This window comes from Macrotis lagotis, chromosome 7 (assembly GCF_037893015.1).
Source record: "Macrotis lagotis isolate mMagLag1 chromosome 7, bilby.v1.9.chrom.fasta, whole genome shotgun sequence".
Taxonomy (NCBI): domain Eukaryota; kingdom Metazoa; phylum Chordata; class Mammalia; order Peramelemorphia; family Peramelidae; genus Macrotis; species Macrotis lagotis.
Genome location: NC_133664.1, coordinates 139,333,774 through 139,354,160, shown reverse-complemented (window position 1 = coordinate 139,354,160; position 20,387 = coordinate 139,333,774). Strand labels below are relative to the sequence as shown.

Below are 20,387 nucleotides of genomic sequence, written 5' to 3'. Positions count from 1 at the left end.
AATTCATATTTCTCAAATTCTTGTGTCCAGCTTTCTGGGGACCATGAAAAGAGATTTAATTTTCTCTTGGTCAGAAATTTTCTTGACTCTTATCTTTGCTTTGGTATTTCATAGTTGACCACTTCCCAAAATATATGTATATGGAATTCATCAATATATTTTAACACTTATAACAAATGTTTCATTTTATAATTAATTTGGGAAATACAAGTCCTGAGGAATTGTATCAGGAACATAAAGACTGGTCTAATCTGTGAACAACTCTAAGAAGGGTAGCTACAAATCTGGATACCTGATTTAGGAGTAGAGGTGGAATTTTTTTCAGGGCAAAAGGGTGCCCAGGCACAGATAGAAGAATGGAGTACCTGGTTCACAGTCAGGAAGTCCTAAGTTCAAATAAAGTTTTAAACACTCCATAGCTGTGTCTTGATTCTGGGCAAGTCATTGAACCCTGTTGGCCTCAATTTCCTCATCTGTAAAATGAGCTGCAGAAGGAAATGGCAAACCATTCCAGTATCTTTGCCATGAAAACCCCAATGGGATGATGGAGATTTGGACATGACTGTAACGAATGAGCAATAATAATGGTCCCAAGAGATCTCACTCAAGGATTTGATTTAGGATTTCTGGAAGATATTATATATAATGTGTAGACTAAAAAGATTATTTATTTCATGTTACTTTATGGCAAAAAGATCTTTCCAAAGCAAAGAACCATTTGTTACTATTACCATATGAGTCTTAGCCAAAACTGCTTTAGTTACCTTGGGATGAAATTGATATTCAGGATATACTTCCATTGTTTTGACTACCTGTAGGCTGCATTGCTGAGGGTAACGCAAAGGTTACAAGGCACTGTCATGGTTAGCTTTAGAATTAATTTTGGAAGGTAACGAAGATTTGTTCAGTAATTACATTGCTACTGCTTCTTAATAAAATCACCTTTATTTAACAAAGGTTATGGAACCTAATATCATTTGAAGCTACTTAGAATAAAGTTGTTGGTAAATACCAGGAAACAGTTTTTTGTTTGGGGCATGTAAGTGGTGCAATAGTGCCAAGCCTAGAGCCAGGAAGACTCGTCTTCCTGAGTTTAAATCCAGACTTGGATAATTACTAGCTTTGTCATTATAGGCAATTTATTTCACCCTGTTTGCCTCAGATTCCTCATCTGTAAAATGACATGAAGAAGGAAATGGTAAACCACTGCAAAAAAACCACAAATAGGGTCCTGAAGAGTTGGATACAACTGAAATAAGTTGTTTTAATGGGTGTGTGTGTGTGTGTGTGTGTGTGTGTGTGTGAAAGGTGATATTGAAGGGACCATGAGGTCATCTTTGAAGTTGAAAAAACTGAAGTCACAGAGTTTATTAGGGACAGAGCCAGAATTTGGAATCTTCTGATTCCAAAATCTACCTTTTGCCTATACCACACTGCCTCCCCAGCTTTGGAAAAGACTCTCTGAGAAGTTTTGGTTTTAGTAATATGTCTTAGACTTACTAGAAAGCAAAAACAATATCTTTCTATCATTTCTTGAAACATATATTGGGGGGGGGGGATAAAATGATTTTCTCCTAAGTTTCTCCACAGCTTCACTAAAGAACATTGGCAAGTTGTGGGTTGGAGTTTAGGAGTGTTAATCACTAATTTTGTTTAATATATTTTTCCCCAAGTATTTAAGGTATACCCCTAAATCACTTGAACATCTTGCCAAGCTTTAATCAAAATATGAAAAGGGGAAAATAAACTTTATAGGATTTAGAAATGGAAGAAACATGTGAAGCTAAGCCTTTTTTAACAGTTGAAAAAATGAAAATCTTAGAAGTGAAATGAAGTGGCTGACTCAGGGTATACAGAAGCAAATAGCAAAATTAGAATTTGAATACAGAGTGGATGACCCAAAATATGTTATTTTTCTGTTATTTTTTTTCCCACTGCTCATACTTTTCCCTTTCCTAGATTAGATCAATTTTTAGCCACTGTTATCTTTTTAAGGGTCCTGGCTACAGAATAGGATTAAAATAGAAATGAAGATCTGACATGGTGGCACAGTTTTATAGTCTCAGCTACCCAAGAAGCTGAAACTAGTGTCTCTTGATCTTGGAGCTGTAGTATATTATGTGTATTGGGGGTTTGTATTTAGTTCAGTAAAGGGTTGAACTTACCCAGGTTAGAAACAGAATATATAAAAGCTCTCATGATGATCAAAAAGTCAGATTTACTTATTGATAGGATAGCCTTTTCACTTAGCACCAAATCATGATGGGGTGGGGGTGGTGGAGAGACAGATGGGAAAGGCTAGGAGGAAGAGAGAAAGCCACAGGTATTATGTTCTACAGAATGATGCACATTACTTTCAAAATTTAAGGTTTCATAAAACTAACTAAAATAGAATATTTAAAGTATTTTATAATAGTCTACCTTTGAAGAGCAGCCTCATTCCAAAATGGTGAAAGTAATTTTAGTTAATACTCACTTGTTTGGTAATTATGTATTATCCTGTACTCTGGAGAGGGATTGAGTTATGAAAGCAGCATGAAACAGATTATGATCTCACCCTAAATTCCTTATAATATCTTCCAGACCCAAATTGTCCATAAATCAGCCCAGAGCATATTTGAAATTCCAGATGTTTTCTAACCCTCTTTTTGTTCTTTTAGAGTCACTGACAAAGAATTCTACCCCCCCAACCCCCATTCCCTGGGTCATATGAAATGTTGCCAGTCTATCTTGTTACTTGGAAATTTTGTTTCTAAAGAAATTCATCCCAGTGCTGTTTTGCCCTCAAGTATGAAAGTGTTTTTAAATGTAATATTAGGATACTGGTGATAGGGCTACATGCTTTGGAATGACAATAACTGTGTATTTTTTAAAAGCTACTTCTTTTTGTGGGATTTGGTTTCCTTCCAAAAAAAATCATTACTTTAAAACCTTTAAAAGGGACCTATACTTGTGTTTTAGACTTATAAGCAGAGAAACTTCTGCTTTAAAACTTCAGTGTATTTGTGATTCTGCAGATTCTAATCCAAAGACAGCTTCTCATCCAGCTTGATTCTTATCTAAAAGTCTTTGTAGGTTCTTCAAAAAGAATTCACCAAATGGGATGGATAGGTTCCTCTGTTTCTTTAAAAATTTTGTTGACAATCTATAGGGGGAATGTCAGTTTTGTTGATAGGTTCTTTCAGTTGTGACTCTGACATGTTTGGGGTTTTCTTGGCAAAGATACTACAGTGGTTTTGACCAGTTCATTTTACAGATGAGGAAACTGAGGCAGAGTTAAGTGACTTGCCTGAAGTCACATGGGAAGTGTCTGAATCTTAATTTGAACTCAAGTAGGCAACTCTAGGGCCAGCATTCTATCCACTTTGCCACCTAATTGCCCCTAGGGAAAGTATATATGAAGTAATTTTGTGAAAGTCACAAGTGGTTTTGAAGATGGGCAAAGACCTCACATAGCAATTGGCTATGGAGTTTTGTAAGAAGCAACAGATTTTAAAAGATGGAGTTTTATCCTCAGATTAAAGTTGTTCATAATTGGACTTTTATGGTAGCATAAAATAATTTGTCTTTATTAAATATTCTTTTGGATTTTGAAATCATTACTCATCCTCATCTTTTCCTATTTTAGTTCTGAGCCTTTGAATGACTTCAATTTGAAGTCATTGTTTCTCTAGCCAAAAACTGTACTCCTTGGTGGCCTGCCTAATTTCATTCTATAATGGGAAATCTGTGTTCTTTATCTACTTTATTTTTCACTGTCAATGGTCATCTCCATTGACCAGCAGAAGGTTCCAGGACTTCATGTCATCAAATCAGCACAACAGACCTCAACAAATGGGTATTTCTAAACTCTCTCTTCTATTTGGGATTTACATGATTTACATGAGACACCTGACATGATATAGATGACCCCCCCCCAGTGAACACTGTCCTCTTAGTTTGCCCCCTTCCCCACAAAAGATAGAGAAACCTCAAAAATACTGAGAGAGAAAGAAAAGTGTACTTCAAACGGTGTTCAGATTCTAATGGCTCTGTCTCTGGGATGAGTTGCCTTCTTTATCATAAGTCCTTCAGAGAAGTTGCCTCACTATTTTTCCCACAATTGCTATTACTAGCTGTATTTCCCTCCATTCTATTCCTTCCTACTCTCATTTCTTCTCTCTCTCTCTCTCTCTCTCTCTCTCCTTTCACTCTGTTCAGCTCCCTCCTGTGTCTTGTCTATATATATGCTTCTTCTAACTGCTTTTATAAATGAGAAAGTTCATGTGAGTTATCAGTATCTTCTCACCATGCAGGAATGCAAACAGTTCAGCATCATTAAGTTCCTCATATTGGTCCTTCTTGTCTACACCCTCTATGGTTCACCTGAGTCCTATACTTGGGAGATCAAACTTTCTGTTCTGGCTGTTTCAATAGGAAAGTTTGAAAGTCCATCTTTTCCCCTGAAAGAGGATGTTCACTTTTGCTGGATAGTTGATTCTTGGTTGTAAACCAAGATATTTTGCCTTCTGGAATATCATATTCCAAGCCCTACAAGCCCTTAATGTAGACACTGCCAGATCCTTTGTAATCCTAATTATAGAGCCATGGTAGTTTTGGTATTTTGTCTGACTTGGGAATTTTGGGATTCGGCTATAATATTCCTTGGAGTTTTTCTTTTGGGATCTTCTGAAAGAAGGTGATTGGTGAATTCCCTCAATTTCTATTTTACCCTATGCTTCTAGGATCTCAGGGCAGTTTGGCTATATTATTTCTTGAAAAATGAAATTAAGGCTCTTTTCCTGATGGTGACTTTCAGGTAATCCAATAATTTTTAAATTATCTCTTCTGTTATCTGTTTTTGAGGTCAGTTATTTTTCCAATGAGATATTTTACATTTTCTTGTAATTTTTGCTTCTTTTGGTATAGTTTTATTTCTTCCTGATTTCTTGCAAAGTCATTTTAGTTCCATTCTACATCTTTAAAGAGTTATTTTCTTCAGAGAGCTTTTTTATTTCCTTTTCCAGCTGGACAATTCTGCTTTTTGTGGAATTCTTCTCATTTTGCTTTTGTGTTGCTTTTTTCATTTGGCCCAAACTGGTTTTTAACATCTTATTTTCTTTAGTATTTTTTTGTATTTCTTTTACCAAGTTGCTGACTTGGCTCTCATGATTTATCTGCATCACTCTCATTTCTACTCCCAACTTTTCTCTACACTCCCTTAATTGCTTTTTAAAGTCTTTTTTTGAGCTCATCCATAGCCTGAACCCATTTCCTATTTCTTTTTTGGATACAAAAGTTTTGATTTTGATAACTTCTGATTATGTATTTTGGTCCTTCATGGATCAAAATAATTTTCTAGGGTCAGATTGTTTTCTTTTTCTGTTGTTTACTCATTTTCTCAGCCTATGACTGATTTACTGTACTTCCAAAGCTTTGGGGGTTTTTGGGGGGGATACCCCCACTGGGACCTTAATGCCTTCAATGCCTTAAGAGAGGCTCTGACTCCTTTCTTACCTATGCTCTGGTATGTAGACAACCACAGGCCCTCCCTTCTGCCCTGGAGCTGTGAAGAGGGTCCTTGCTGGGCTATGGTAGTATGGGGCCCAGACTGCAATCTGGATCTGAGTGTGGGCAAACAGCATGGTCCTGCTCCAGGGAGAACAGAGAGATCTCTGAAGTCTCCCTGACCCTCTGTCTGTGGGCTGGGAGCTCTGGAAGTGCTGGGTGGCTCTGCTGACTTCTGCTGCAGGTTCTCACTGCAGGGCTGTTCTGAGGTCATCACTCGACTTCGTGCTCACTCTGGTGCAGCAGAATTCTCTCACTACCTCTTCAGGCTGTCTCTGGTGATTCCTGGGCAAGAGATCTGGAAACCACCCACTCTGCTGGGGACCCAGGTGCCCCCAGACCTAGGTGCTGCCTATGACTGTTCCTGGAAGGCTGGAGCTGATTTGCTCTGACCAGGCTAGGCTGCAGCTGTGACTTTTTCCAACCCCTATCCCAATGAAATAGACTTTTCTGCAGATCTTCTGAGTTGTCTTGGACTGGGTCTTTCTGTGGGTTCTGCCCCTCTAAAATTTGACTAGTGTCATAATTTGATGATTTTTGGACTTTTGGGCGGAATGAGTTTCTGGAAATTCCTGCCTTCATGCTGCCATCTTGGCTCTGCCTTAAGTGTCATTTGTACAAAAAATTAGAAAAAACTAAACTTCACTAGTATTTTATAAGACAGGCAGTAGGCATAATGGATAAAGAAACTGATTTCAGAGCTAGAAAGACCTAAGACAAAGTGTTTCTGAATACTATCCCTAAAAGAATCACTTAACCTCTCTGTTTTAAGCAATTCTCTACTACTATATATTGTATAGAAAGTGCTGATTTATAATGTTGGGAAAAAAACTTTCATTAATTTAGACTTGTACCAATGAAACTACATGTCTGATTCCTATCTCTAATGTTGGATAGTGACACTGCTTTATACCTAATGTCAGATAGTTAACATTAGCCCTCTCCTTGGATCCTTTGGTTAAGTGATCAAACTTCACATAAATCTTCTGCCCATCAACAGAGGTTATAAAAACCGGGAGAAATTGCAATTCCATATTAACTTGTAGTGAGATTGAGCATGCTTATAAACTGGAGTGGGTTTACATTATAAGTAGCAAACTTTGTGCTTCTCAGATGCCCCGCATACCTGGGCAACTGGGTTAATATAAATCATCTTGTTTCCTCAGCCCTTTAATGAACAGAAGAGGAGACTATCCTTACCCATCTCTGCAACTCTCCCTTCTTTTCTTCTTTAAAAATTTCTTCCAATTAGCATTTATTTTTCCTCCCTTCCAAGAACAAGGAAAGGAAAAATCTTGTAAAAAACCTATAGCAAATGTTGTGTATAGTCAGCCAAATCAAATTTTCATACTGTCATGTTTTTTAAATTTCACATTCTACACCCTGACTCCATACCTTTTCTGGCAGGAAGTTGGTACGTTCTTTAACATTTATCTGGAATCATTGATACTTATTGCATTGATTGTAGTTTAGTTTTTTAAAGTAATTTTTACAGTGCTGTAGATACTGTATAAATTGCTGTCCTGGTTCTCCTCACTTAGCTCTCTATCAGTTCATGCAAATCTTCCCAGGTTTCTCTGAAGTCACTTCCTTTGTCATTTATTACAGCACAATGGTATGTATCCATATGCCATAATTTATTGAGCAGTTTCCTCTTTTTTCATTCTGACTATCTCAACTCCCTAGGACAGCATTTGGGGGAGAAGGAGATGGGTCTATTCAGTCTATATGAGAAAGGCAAAGTAAGTTCTTGGGTCATGAAATACAGAATCAGTGTTGATTTGTAACAGAAAAGTGATAAGGGATTATATCCCATTTGGGGGAAGAGAAGAGAATAATGGAAGTTTATGATGTATGTCATCTTAGCTTTTCCTAATTCTATTCTCTTAGGTAGTCTGTAAGGTTTCATCTACCTTTTTCCTTTTTCCTTCACTGTCCTTTCTTCCTACTTAGATGAACTTTATCTGCTTAAAACAATGAGTTTTGTTTTTATAACGAGGAGTAAGTAAATCCTGGTAAAAAAAATCCTGGTTTTTGTTTTCTGTTGTGATTGAGAACTGAAGGGACTAAACTGTATTTAAGAGGTAAGAAATTGAAATTGTAATTATACTGGGTGGGCTAAAAAGTAGGAAGTTAGTATGAAACTAGGTCACTCCTAGCAATCACAGGTGTCTCATGAGACTCTTCCCTAGTCTCTCTTCTATCCCTCTGAAGTTTTTGCTTAGTTTTCTCATTAGCTCCCATAGCTTCAGTTTTCATCTTATAGCAAAGCTCTGACCTTAATCTCCCAGAACAAAACTGGTTACTATATCTTTTTTTTCCTCTTGTCTCTCTGTTTCCCTATCTCTGTCTCTCTCTGTCTTTGTCTTCTTTCTCTCTCTTTGACCCTCCCTCTCTGTCTCTCTCTCTCCTCTCTCTCAGTACTCTTTAAGGGTCGGCAATGGGGAAAGGGCTGATATCTTTTCTGTAAAGTTTGTTTCTGTAAAGTTTCAGCTTGATCCCCCCATTCTAGTGTGTTTTGCTCTCAGTTAACCACCATTAATTAACACTAAAGTTCTTTTTTTGCCAATTAATATTGTTTAACTTTTATACGGAGATATTGACTTCATAAATATTAGCAAACCAGAAGTTTTTGCAGGGATGGGACTAGGGAGAGCAGTCCTAAGACTTCAGTTTTTACGCAGAATTTTAATTTCATAGAATTTAGTTTCTACATTAGCTCTTCCAAGTTCCCTTCCAAATACTACTTAGCTGACAGATGAATCTGTCTCTTAGCTATTGGTGTGCTCACTGTGGTTTTGTTATTTTGGACCCTATGTTGTGATGTCTTACAGTGCTGCCCATTAAAAATTAGGAATTTTTCCCCCTAATACATGAATATAGGTAAAGGTATTTCTTGATAGAGGCAAAAAAGATATTTCCATTAAATTTAATAAGAATGTTTTAGTTATTAATATATAGGTACTTTGCCAAAATAGGGCCTGCCTTGGAAAACTTACATTTTACTGAGAGGAAGCAACATGCACAAAAATAAGTAAATATAAAATATGTTCAAAACAATTAGTTTCCAAATAATTAGGGTAAGGTACTAAAGAAGGGAAGTATCTCAAGATTTCTTAACGATATTTCTACAAACTGATTTTTTTTTGAGTAGCTAGCTTTTTTTCAGTTAAATAAGGGAGAATAAAGCAATATATTTTTCACCTATCAATTACCCTATTACCTTTAATAATGGTGATTTGGGGAACTATAGTTTGTAAAATGGGTAGCTAGGTGACACAGTGGATAATACTGGACCTGAAATTTGATTTCAGACCCTTATTAGTAGACCCTGGCCAAATCAAATAACCCTATTTGCCTTAGCTCTGCATCTGTAAAAAGATCTGGAGAAGAAAATGGTAAACTACTTCAGTATCTTTACCAAGAAAACCCTAACTGGGCTCATGAAGAATCAGACACTACTGAAAAATAACTGAACACCACAACCATACAGCCCTTAAATTCTTCCCATTTCAACTGTGACAGTCATTAAAATAAACTTAAATTAGAGCTGAACTCATCAAAAAATGGCAAAGAATTTTTAAAAATGAAGCTAACTCAGATTGCTCTATCTAAAAAGGTATTTGTGCCACTAATAAAGGGAAATTTATTTTTAAATATCTGTTTCTCTTTATCTCATCTTTTTAGCTTTAGATATAGATGTATTTCTATAAATAATGACTACATATCTATGCATTTTGGGGTCATGCTCAAAAATGCTTTACTCTTAGAGGTGTGGGATCAGTTTGTTTTAAGTGCTGAATTGGAGTATTTTCCTTTTCCTTCTCCTGACTTGCCACAAATGACAAAGTTGCTTCCCCTATTTTCTTTCTTTTAAAAAAGTTTTCTTTTCCAATTACATATATAGTTTTCACCATTCATTTTCTGTAAGATTTTGAATTCCACATTTTTTTCTGCATTCATATTTTCTCTCCCCTCTCCCCCCCATGACAGGAATAATCTGATAGAAGTTATACATGTAAAATCTAAACATATGTCCATATTACTCATGTTGTGAGAGAAGAGTCAAAAGAGAAAAAACCATGAGAAAGAAAAAAAACATAAAATAAATTTAAAAAACTGAAAACAACATGTTTTTAGACTTCATAAATCTCTGAATGTGGATGGCATTTTCCATCACTTGATCATTGTACTGCTAAGAACTAATGATAGACCAAATCTGTCATAGTTGATTATTTACACAATGTTGCTATTAATATGTACAATGTTCCCTTCACTCAGCATCAGTTCATGTAAGTTTGTCCAGCTTTTACTGAAATCTACCTGTTTGGGGCAGCTAGGTAGAACAGTGGATAAAGCACCGGCCCTGGAGTCAGGAGTACTGGGGTTCAAATCTGGTCTCAGACACTTAGTAATTACCTAGCTGTGTGGTCTTAGGCAAGCCACTTGACCCTATTGCCTAGCAAAAAAAAAAAAAAATCTACCTGTTAATGAACCAGTTTCTTAATAATGCACATCACTAATTGAATTTTACTTGGACAGGGAAAAATCCTGTTAATTGAGAAAAGAACCAAATAGAAAACATGTGACATTTAAAAGCAGTGTTACCTACCTGACATGTCTGCCACTCTGCTATAAAATCTAATGATTAGAAAATTTGGCCCCATTTACCCTTTTTTTCTGTCTTCATATGTCCTTTATTTTTAATTTGTGTAGTTATTGGAGCAACTTAGTCATTTTAACTATTATAAATAAAAGCTGTACCTAGAGATATTTATTTAAAGTCATTTGAAGGTGTATCTGTACACACTTAAAGGGAATTGATAAAATCAAATGCAAGATACCAGTTAAAAAAATCAGAAAGTTGGAACCCAAAAGGTGGTACCATAATATTAATTTATCTTTAATAGTTGGAGAGTCATTGTGGTATATTAGATAGCCAGAAAGATCTGGGTTCAAGTCCTGCTGTTGACATTTACTAGCTGATGTATCCTGGGCAAATCACTTAACCTTAAGACTAAACAAAGTTGGTGAAGTCTTTCTTGTGCTGGTTGGGAGGAGTTTGCTTATCTGAGAGTTATCTATACTCATGAAAGTTATCTATACTCATGAAATCACAGGTTCAGTCCCTTTGTCTATCCTTTAGTCCTTTATCTTGAGGAAAGAATAAACTAAGACTTCTGTTTAGGAAACAGTAAAAATAGTAAAGTGATTTTTATTCATATTAGAAATTATAAATACTGAGTTAAGTAGGTTTGTTTCTTAAATTCTTCATCCCCAACCAACCTCTGCTTGAACTTCTCATTTCCAGGGTAGAACTTTAAGTAACATCCTATTTCATATAGCAGAAGACAGATAGTGAAGAAGCTGACCACCCACTGCTTAAGGGACTTTATAGTATTTTCTTGCTTTAGAAAACATTAATTTTATTTTTATGTCAGTCATTTCTCCATGGTCCCACCTCATCCATGATTTCAATTTTCTGTTGAAATTAAAAAAAAACAACAAACCACAACAGTTGTTCAAAAATAAAGGATACAATAACCCCAACTATGTATTCAACATTTTGCTTTTATAGTCTAATGCCTGTAACAAGAGGAGGGAGCTTTCTGCATTAATCTTCTTTTTGTTCAAAATTGGTTCTATAATCATTCAATCTCACCTCCTTTTTGTATTTTTTTCATTTTTATTACTGTAGTACTTATTTTTCTTTTGGTTCTGATCACTATATTAGTTTGTGCAAATTTGGTTATTCTCAATTGCTTGGAGCTGTATTCTCTTCATGATTAATAATGTTATATTTTTTTCTTATAATCTGGAACTTCAGGAATTCAACAACAAAAATGCGTTGTGAATCTCTAGAGTAATTTAATATACTACTCATAAGTTCTTTTTAGATTTATTCATTAACTTATAACTTGCTTATACTAATTAACAATTTTACTGCATCAAGTTTCATTAAAGAATTTTTAGCATTTGGACCATGAAAGACTAAAAAGAAATCACTGCTGGAGATAGATCTGTGAGCTTATATATGCCATAGTTCCACCATTTCCTTTATTTCAGTTGTTTACCAATGAAAAAAATGTTGCTACACAAATATTTTGGTACATGTTAAACCTTTCTGTTTTTCCTGTAATATTTTTGTCAGTTGTTTCTATACTGTTTATTAATGTGTATATGTATATATCATTTACTTAGCACTTTCAAGTTTGAAATATTCTGACTGTTAATTAATTGCTTGTCAAGTCTTGGTGTCTTTTTTATGTGCAATTGGTTGTAAAATAACTTGAGTATTGCTTAAATCTATAATTTACTTTCTACTGGACCTTAGATAAAGCACCACTATTTAAAATGGCATGATAGTCTCCTCTCTTCATCCCCCATTAAAAGAAAATACTTTTTAAAAACTATAAATGAAAAATTAGTGATTGATTTTTTTAAATAAATTTTAAATTCTTATATTAAAGGTACATTGTTTTGTCTTGTTTTCTTTTGAACAGATGGGTTTAGGTCATGAGCAAGGATTTGGTGCCCCCTGTTTAAAATGCAAGGAAAAATGTGAAGGTTTTGAACTACACTTCTGGAGGTAATGTTTTTAAACTTAGAAAATTCCTCTCTCTATGGCAATAATTACTTCACTTTTTTTGGACAGTGAGAGAGTACCAAGTTTTCTGGCATGATTGCTAATGCAGATCTTTAATTCTTTATTCTGAAATGTGAATAAAATATAAAGTTCTCCTTTCTCACTGTCAGTACATTGTAATGAGCTAATTGGACCACAAAACTTTGTCTTAAAGGGATTGATTTGTTCATTTTCCTTTTAAATTGCCTTTAGTTCTGCAAAGTGGGATCTAATTATTTTTGTAGTAGCAAATGAGTCTTTTATTAGTCTGTTGGGATTACATCTTTATTTGAGAATTCTCAACATATTCCACAAAGCAGTGCCTCAACTAATCTCTTTCTTCAATAGTATTATCAATGTGTTATAATAAAATATAAATATAATAAAAATTTGAGGAAATTCAATTATAACCTTATTTAACTGTTAGTTTGAGAGGTAGACCAACTGATCAGCAATATCATTACTGAAATTAAGCTATCACATTATTTCTATGGTATGTAGTTAAAAAATTATAAATTGAGTGTCAGGAGACCTAAGTTCAAAGTTCTAGTTCTGACAGTTACTGTGTGACTGTAAGCAAATCACTTGGCCCTTAATTTTCTCATCTGTAAAATGGATATAATAATAATAATAATGATAATAATAATAATAATAATAAACAATGTCACCTAGTTCTAAGGCTGTTGTGAGGAGAATATTTTGTAAACTTTTAATCCTTATATAAAGGTGAGTTAATTAATGATTATTGCATTGAATGAGTGCTTATAATATGCCAGTAACTATATTAGACACTTGGAACACAGACAGAAATGTAAAGACTCTCCACTTTTAAAAGACTTACAGATTACTGGAGACTAAAGGGTAGTGAAACATGTATCCAGTAAAGATTTATAAAAAAATAAAAATAATTTTGAAAAAGGAAAGAGAAGAGCATTTGAACTAGGGATGATTAAGAAAGGTCTCATGTAGAAACTTGGCACTTGGGACGGCTAGGTGGCGCAGTGGATAAAGCACTGGCCCTGGAGTCAGGAGTACCTGGGTTCAAATCCAGTCTCAGAAACTTAATAATTACCTAACTGTGTGGCCTTGGGCAAACCACTTAACCCAATTTGCCTTACAAAAAAAAACCTTAAAAAAAAGAAAGAAACTTGGCACTTGACCTGAGAAGGCCGAAAAGCAGCAGTAGGCAGAGAGTATTTTCTAGATACAATGGACAACCTTTCTAAAGGCATACATACAGACTATAGCTAGGATACCAGACTCAGAGAACTGCAAATAATACAGTTTATTTGGAATGTAGACAGTGTAATGGATAAAGAATCTGGAAAGACACTTTGAAACCAGCTTGTAAAAAGCTTTAAGATTATATGAAGGAGCTTGAAGTTTCTCTTAAAAGCAATTATTTGAAAAATCATTTTGATGACTGTGTGGAAAGAAGAAAGTGGACCCTGGGGAGTGGCAGTTCAGATGCAGGTGAAAAGGTTTTACACTAGAATGATGGCTTTCTGGGTAGAGAAATAGAGAGAATCAAGATTTGCCTACTGATTGAATATGTGACATGATGAGAAAGAGTTGAGGGAGTAGTTGACTCAGTTGAACTTATTCTGGGTAACTGTACAGAAAAGAGATCATGAACATCTAGAATGATCTGGAAGGACTTATCTTTAAGGGTTAACAATTGAACTGCAATTAGGATTCTGGAAGAAAAAGATGATAAGAGTGCATTACGGGAATGGAGAATAGCTTATGTTATGTATAGGCAATGAGGAGATAGAAATGGAATGCTAAGATTGCAGAGTAAGTTGAATAATTGGGCTAGCAGGGAGGGAGGGAGGGAGAGAGAGAGAGAGAGAGAGAGAGAGAGAGAGAGAGAGGGAGAGAGAGAGAGTAAAAGGGGTGTAATGTAAAATAAAATAGAAAAGGTAGTTAGAAATCAAATTGTGAGTAGCCTTACACTTCAATGTGGATGTGTGTGGATGTGTATATTTGTATTTTATTTTTATCCTAGGGAGTCATTGAAGATTTTTGCTCAAGAGAGTGACAGAATATGGTACTTCAGAAAGATTATTTTGATAACTGTGTTGAGAATGGATTATAGAAGTGTGAGCTTGGAAGCTGACAGACCAATATAGAGACTTGAGATAACGAAGAACTGAGCTAGAGTGGTAGCCATATGATTAGAGAGAAGGAGGTATATATAGATGTGGTAGAAGTAGAATTGATAAGATTTAGTATCTGATTGGATATAGGGGAAGGTGGGGGAGGAAGAAGAGTAAATCATGTTTCTAGAACTGTTAAAAACTGAATGACTGGAATATTGGTGATCTCTTCATCAGAAGTAGGGAAGGTTAAAGGGTTGGAGGGGTAGGAAGGGGTGGAAACTTTGTTTTGATTTTAAGATGCCCATGGCACATCCAGTTGAAGATTCTCAATAAAGAATTGAGGAAATAGCATTTAAGAGAAAAATATGACTGGTTTATAGATAAGAGAATTGTCTGCATAGAAATGCTCATTGAATACAATATAAATTTATAAGATGGGGGTAGTGTTTAAAGAATGAATTGAAGAGGGTCCAGATCTGAGCTATGGAGTTTAATCTTTAAGTAGGGTTTGAAAAATATTTGATGATTCAGCACAGAAAACTGAAAGAACTGGAGTCATGATGTAGAAACTAAGGGAGACAAGTTACCTGGAGGGAGGAATTAACTAAAAGTAAATTTTGCTTTATTTTCATTTATTTAATTTTTTCCAATCATATTTTAAGTATATAAATTAAAATTTAAATATATAAATAAAATTTCAAATATGAAAGCATTGGCAATTTTAATCTGGTTTGGATCTCACCTGGGAGTGCAGAAAAGTCAAGAAATATAAAGACTGAGAGAATGGCCACTGAATTCAGCAAATATAGTTGATAACCTTGGAGAGAGAAGTTTTGGAGCAAATGATGGGGCTAAAAGACAGCTTAGAAAAATTTGAGAGGCAGGAGATAAGGGCATTGAGGAAGTAGAACTGGCTTGTATCAGCAGCAAAATTTAAGTTATGAGAAGGAGAAGAGATATAAGGTAAGTATGTGAGTATCAGGAGAAGGTTTTTTTGTTTCTAAGAATTTCAGAGACCTGGGATTGTTTGTAGGCAATAGGAAAGATGAAGATAGAAAAAGCCAGAGAGAGAGAGAATAATCAAACGTGACAATCTCTATTTGAAGATGTAAATGATAATTTTGAGGGAACAATTAAAAAGGTGATCATTACAGATGGTCTTCCTCTTTTCAATAAGATAAAATACAAAATATTACAATTAATGTTGTTTTGCCTATGAGTATTTCAATGGGTAATGTTAATGATGCTAAGTAGGACATTATTTTAAATAAAATTGTGGGAATACTATATTTCACTAGTGGTAGAAAATAGCCTGCTTTATAAGAGTTAGGATTAGTGAATATTGTTTCAAATATCTGAAAGTTCTTTTGCAATAAATTTAATTGCTAAACAAAAAATATAAAACTAATTATAGCACACTTTGAAAAGGAAGAAAACTTTATTATGCAATATGCTGGCATGAATCACATTCATTTAAACAATGGTTAGATTCATGAAAGAATTATCTAGAGATCTTCTTAGGGAGCTCATCTCAGCCATCTATGGTCATCTGATATTCATAGTCAGTTATTGTGAAAAACAGTGTTGCTCAAATTAAAGGCTCTTAACAAGAGCTCAGAAATGGAGGCAGAGGCGCCCAAGCTCTCCAGTAAGTATTTCCCTCAGGCCACATATTTACTTAGTTTTAAAATACAATAGTATGTGTTCTATTGTATTTTTGTTTATTTGTTAGATATTTCCCATTATATTTTAATCTGATTCAGGCTGCACTTAGGATGCACTGGCCAGATGTCTGATATCTCTGTCTCATAGTACTATCCTAAGAAGTAACTTACTCCAGATAGAAAAGGGAAAGAGAATATTTTCAAAATGCTTGAATATTCTATTTTTAAGATTAATATTATTTTAGAAGCATCATAGCATTCCAAATATTTTTAGTAGCTATTATAAAACATTTTCATCTCTGCTAATGTGTGAGCATTAATGTTTATGTTGAAAGCAGACATCTTCAAAGGGACTTTATAATATATGCTTCCTTATATTTCCTTCTCAAGGAGGTCGTGATTCTAAGATGCTTTCCAAAGGTAAAATCTGTATATATTAAAGTTGGATATGAAGTACTTCAATTCTTTAAGGTTGATGGAATTTGCTATGAGAGCTGATTTTGCCTACTTTGTGAGAGGCTACACTACCCTCTACTGGATAAAAGTGGACTAGTCATTTCACAGACCTGAGATACCCTTTTTTTGTAGGTTATAGAGTTGCCCTAGATGAACAGAGAAAGGTCTATGAAAAAAATTTCAGCTTTTCCTGAAAAGAAAAGATTGAGATTCCTGCTTTAATGGTTTAATTCTGCTTCTGTGCATTTTTCCTGTTACTTGTTCTTACAATCTAATTTTTCATGTAAAAATGAGAGATTTTAAACTTTCTTCTCTGAAGAGATAAATGACTAGAACTTAGATATAGAACTTAGTCTAGATATTGAATTTTTGTCAGATATAATATATTTAATACATGAGACCTTTGTCATTGTAATAATACATTTTTAGCTGAACTTGTATGTTCTGCTTGCTTAGTTGTCTAGATAGTGCATATATATATAATTTGCATATGCCTAATATGTGCATATCTTGATATAACATAATATATATATTTGATAATCATAAAAAAATCTGAGTTAATTTTGCACTGACTTGACAATAGAATTGATGAGAGATTTTCAAATTATTTTGGCTTATTCTGCTACCTCCTCCTCCTACCTTATAGCTTCACAAACTCTGGCTAATCTCAAATGGAATTACTAATTTAGCCTAAATCTTCCCTGACATAGTTATGATTTTTCAAAGCTCAACAGTGGCAGATCTTTGATATGTAAAAAGGATCGTTCATTTCCATTCTACTATACAAAGACTAATGATTTCACCCAGATGTAACCTCAGAATTTATTAATAACCATAAAAGACAACGAGCCTTTGACAAGCCCTCATATCTATCATGGTTTTTCCAAGGTCATTTGAGACAAGAATCCATCTATCTTCTGTCTGATGTGTCAGAGACAAGTTTCTCTATAATCTGGGCTATGACAAAATTTGTTACTTATCCTTTTGACTTTATTTTCACAACTAGAGCTAAAGCTTGGAGTTCGTTCTTGTCGTGACAGCCTCCCAGTGGTAACCTTCCCTTCCTCTCTACCTTTGCTATGCCTCATCCTGTGGGGGGTGGGGGGGAATGTCACTAACAACCTACTTTAGACCATTCATCTGGAATATAGCAAAATCTGGATGTAAAGGTATGGGCAATTTGAGGCACCCAGAAGAAACATGGAACTCATCTTTGTCCTACTTTAGTGACTTCATATTTAGAGAATCATCAGTTTTGAATATTTCTGTCCAAACAGACAAAACACATCCTTTGCTCAAGTCAGGGCCTTATCTCTTTCAGAGTATGGGAAGTTTGCAAGCTACTTTTAATTGCAGGTACAAGTTGTATTTTTTTTATCACAAAGGGAACAGTAGCTCATGAGTTAAGAACTTGCTAGTTCAAAGGGTATAAAAATATTTTAGTGATTTATTTCCATATATAATCTTAAATTGCTTTTCTAAGGAAGTGCTTTTTTTTTGTTCTTCTAGTAAATCTGAAGCTCAGAGCTACCACTTTTCCCCCTTAGATGTCACCTTTTACTTTATTTGTTTATTATCCCTTAACACTTAAATGTAGTCATAACTTTTTTGAACAAAAGACAAAGATACAGAAGAAAACATTCTTTATTGATCACATAAATGTGACTCTTGTGATTTCATTCAACCAGCAGGAGATGTGCTTTAGAATAGCACTGTTTTTCCAAATCTATGTGAATAATGTATGTATTTCAAATTATCATGTGATAAACTTAGTGGTGCTTTTGGCCCTACTCTCACTAATGGGCTGCCATTCTAAAAGATAAGAACATAGCCCTGCTGCCCACTGGCAGGAAACGACAAAGTTTAAAAGGGTAATAAAAGCAATTATTTGAACAGTGTCTATCAGAACTTGTATATCCAATATGAGTTGTATGTTTAAAGTGCTGTTTTGGCAGTGTACTTCTATATTCTTCAAAATGGTGCCATTCCTTTAATAATATGAGCTTTCCCTTTAGAGATATTGCTCTTTTAGCAAGCTTATTAAACTATCAAGAGGTTCTCATAACTTTACTTTGGTCTTTTTCACCTAAAGTTCAATTTTAAAAATTAAAAATTTACTTCTTACATTTGTCAGATGTAATTCAAATGATCTGAAGTCCAAATTCACTTTGAAAGAAAAATTTGACATCAATGAAGAACTCCAAATTATGTGATATTGATGATGTTTATCCTTCATTCTCAAAAGAGACCATGACATCAGGGAGATGATACCATGACAAGCACATGAATGAGATTTGAGTGAAGGGGTGCTGTGCTAAGTCACCAGCTACACTTTCTCCTCCAGAGTCATCTGGATTCAGTGGTCAGATATGAATCAGGATGATTGGAGATGGCCCTGGATGCAGAACAGTAAGGTTATGTGACTTGCCCCAAGGTCACACAGCTAGGCAAACCTGAATTGTGTCCAAGTATTAGCAGCTCTTTTCTTTCCTCTCAAATCAAGCAAGTCCTTCATTAGGAATCTTATGTAGTGTGGTATAGAAAGTGCTAGATCTGGAGGAAGCAGAGACTGATGTCTTTAAATCACTGTTAACATTGGCAGTATTTCAAGTTGTATGATAATGAGCAAGTCATTTAATTCTGTGAGCCTGTTTTCTCATCTGTAAAATGGGGATGAAAATATACCTATGCTCACAACTTCAAAGGATTGCTTGAAAGGCCAAATAAGCTGTGCTTAGGTTTATTATATATTTTACTATTGTTGTCATCACCATTACTTCCATTTATAATCAAGAGACTTCATTGTCTTTTCTCTCTTTACCAATGCTGTCTCCTATCCTTCCACTGATATGGAAAATTAAAACTAGCTTCTGGAAACCTGGGACCTTTGATGGATATCGAACCCAAAATATTGAGTGCTGAACACTTAGAAAATAAACACTGTATTCTCACAGTGCCCAAATATAGACATCTCATTTCAGATACAGTAAATGTGAAGTTCTTAGGATTATTAATGGAACATCAAAAATAGCTCTAAATTACTAGGAGAAAAGTTTGGAATGCAAACAGTGCTTTTCAAATTGGTTTTGAAAAAAATTCCACTCATCCAAAAATGGATTAAAGCATATGCTTCTGTTGTAATCAGTAACAATAACAAAGGTTTCTAGCCATGTGTGTGCACACGCACACACACATATAAATATGCACACATGCTCATAAACAACAAGGAAGGAAACAACAGTTTTGAGGAAATATTAAAGAGGAGGGAGGAAAGTTCATCTGCTGGAGAATATGAGATTGGGATCTTAGATACATGTAGAAGACTGGCCTTGTTGAGAAGAACCACTTCTTCATTAAAGTCTAGATTTAAGGAGGGAAAGATAGGGGATGATGTAAAAGTAATATTTGAGGACAGTAAAAGAGAGCTTTTAGGAAATGGCCTGAAATTAAATAATAAGTCTAAGATGAGATTCTCAGTTGATGCTTATGGGCAGTTTTAAGAAAGAAGAGAGTGAAATGTTGGAAAATAAGTTTTGAAAGAATAAAACAGATTGCCTTGAAGCAAAAAAAGACCTAATTGAGATTAACTAGCAAAAAAGTTGTAGTAAGACTTTGGGGTCAAGGAAACAGCATATAAGAAGAAGGAAAATGAATGGTGGGAGCAATTGGCTGTTATGTTTAGCAGAGTGTGAGCAGTAAGAAGGCAAGGGGAGCAAAGGATTCAAGCATATAATGGATACAATTTTCTAAATTCATTAATGGTTTAAGAGATTAGGACAACAAAGGGGAGAGAGTGAGAGTGAGAGAGAGAAGCCAGCACAGGTCAAGGAGTATTGAGATTTTTTTCAGTCATTGATTGTTTTCGAAATGATTTTCTTTTCTAAAGATCTCAAAAATATATTGAAGTATAAGAATGGAGATAACAACCAAATAGGGATCCGATCTATGATTTTATTGGTAAAAGGAGAATTCCTGGGTAAAGAGATTCCCTCT

General features: G+C 34.8%; 1 protein-coding gene and 1 long non-coding RNA gene across 3 annotated transcripts in view; one reads left to right on the top strand and one right to left on the bottom strand.

Moving 5' to 3' along the window:
- The window catches only part of TES (testin LIM domain protein), an 87,772-nt gene that overhangs the window by 45,719 nt on the left and 21,666 nt on the right, over positions 1-20,387 (top strand). The window contains exons 1-2 of one of the 2 annotated variants that reach the window (XM_074193858.1): positions 5,288-7,289; positions 12,051-12,136. In XM_074193858.1, coding sequence (XP_074049959.1) covers positions 7,257-7,289; positions 12,051-12,136 — 119 coding nt within the window. In that variant the 5' untranslated portion in view covers positions 5,288-7,256. Of the gene's footprint in view, positions 1-5,287; positions 7,290-12,050; positions 12,137-20,387 lie in introns of those variants that run through there. The other variant, XM_074193859.1, reaches the window with a different exon arrangement.
- Positions 2,202-7,074, bottom strand: LOC141493034 (uncharacterized). The gene is made up of 2 exons (XR_012470103.1): positions 6,943-7,074; positions 2,202-2,298 (listed from the first exon to the last, which is right to left on the bottom strand). It is a non-coding gene; the product is annotated as an uncharacterized LOC141493034 (long non-coding RNA).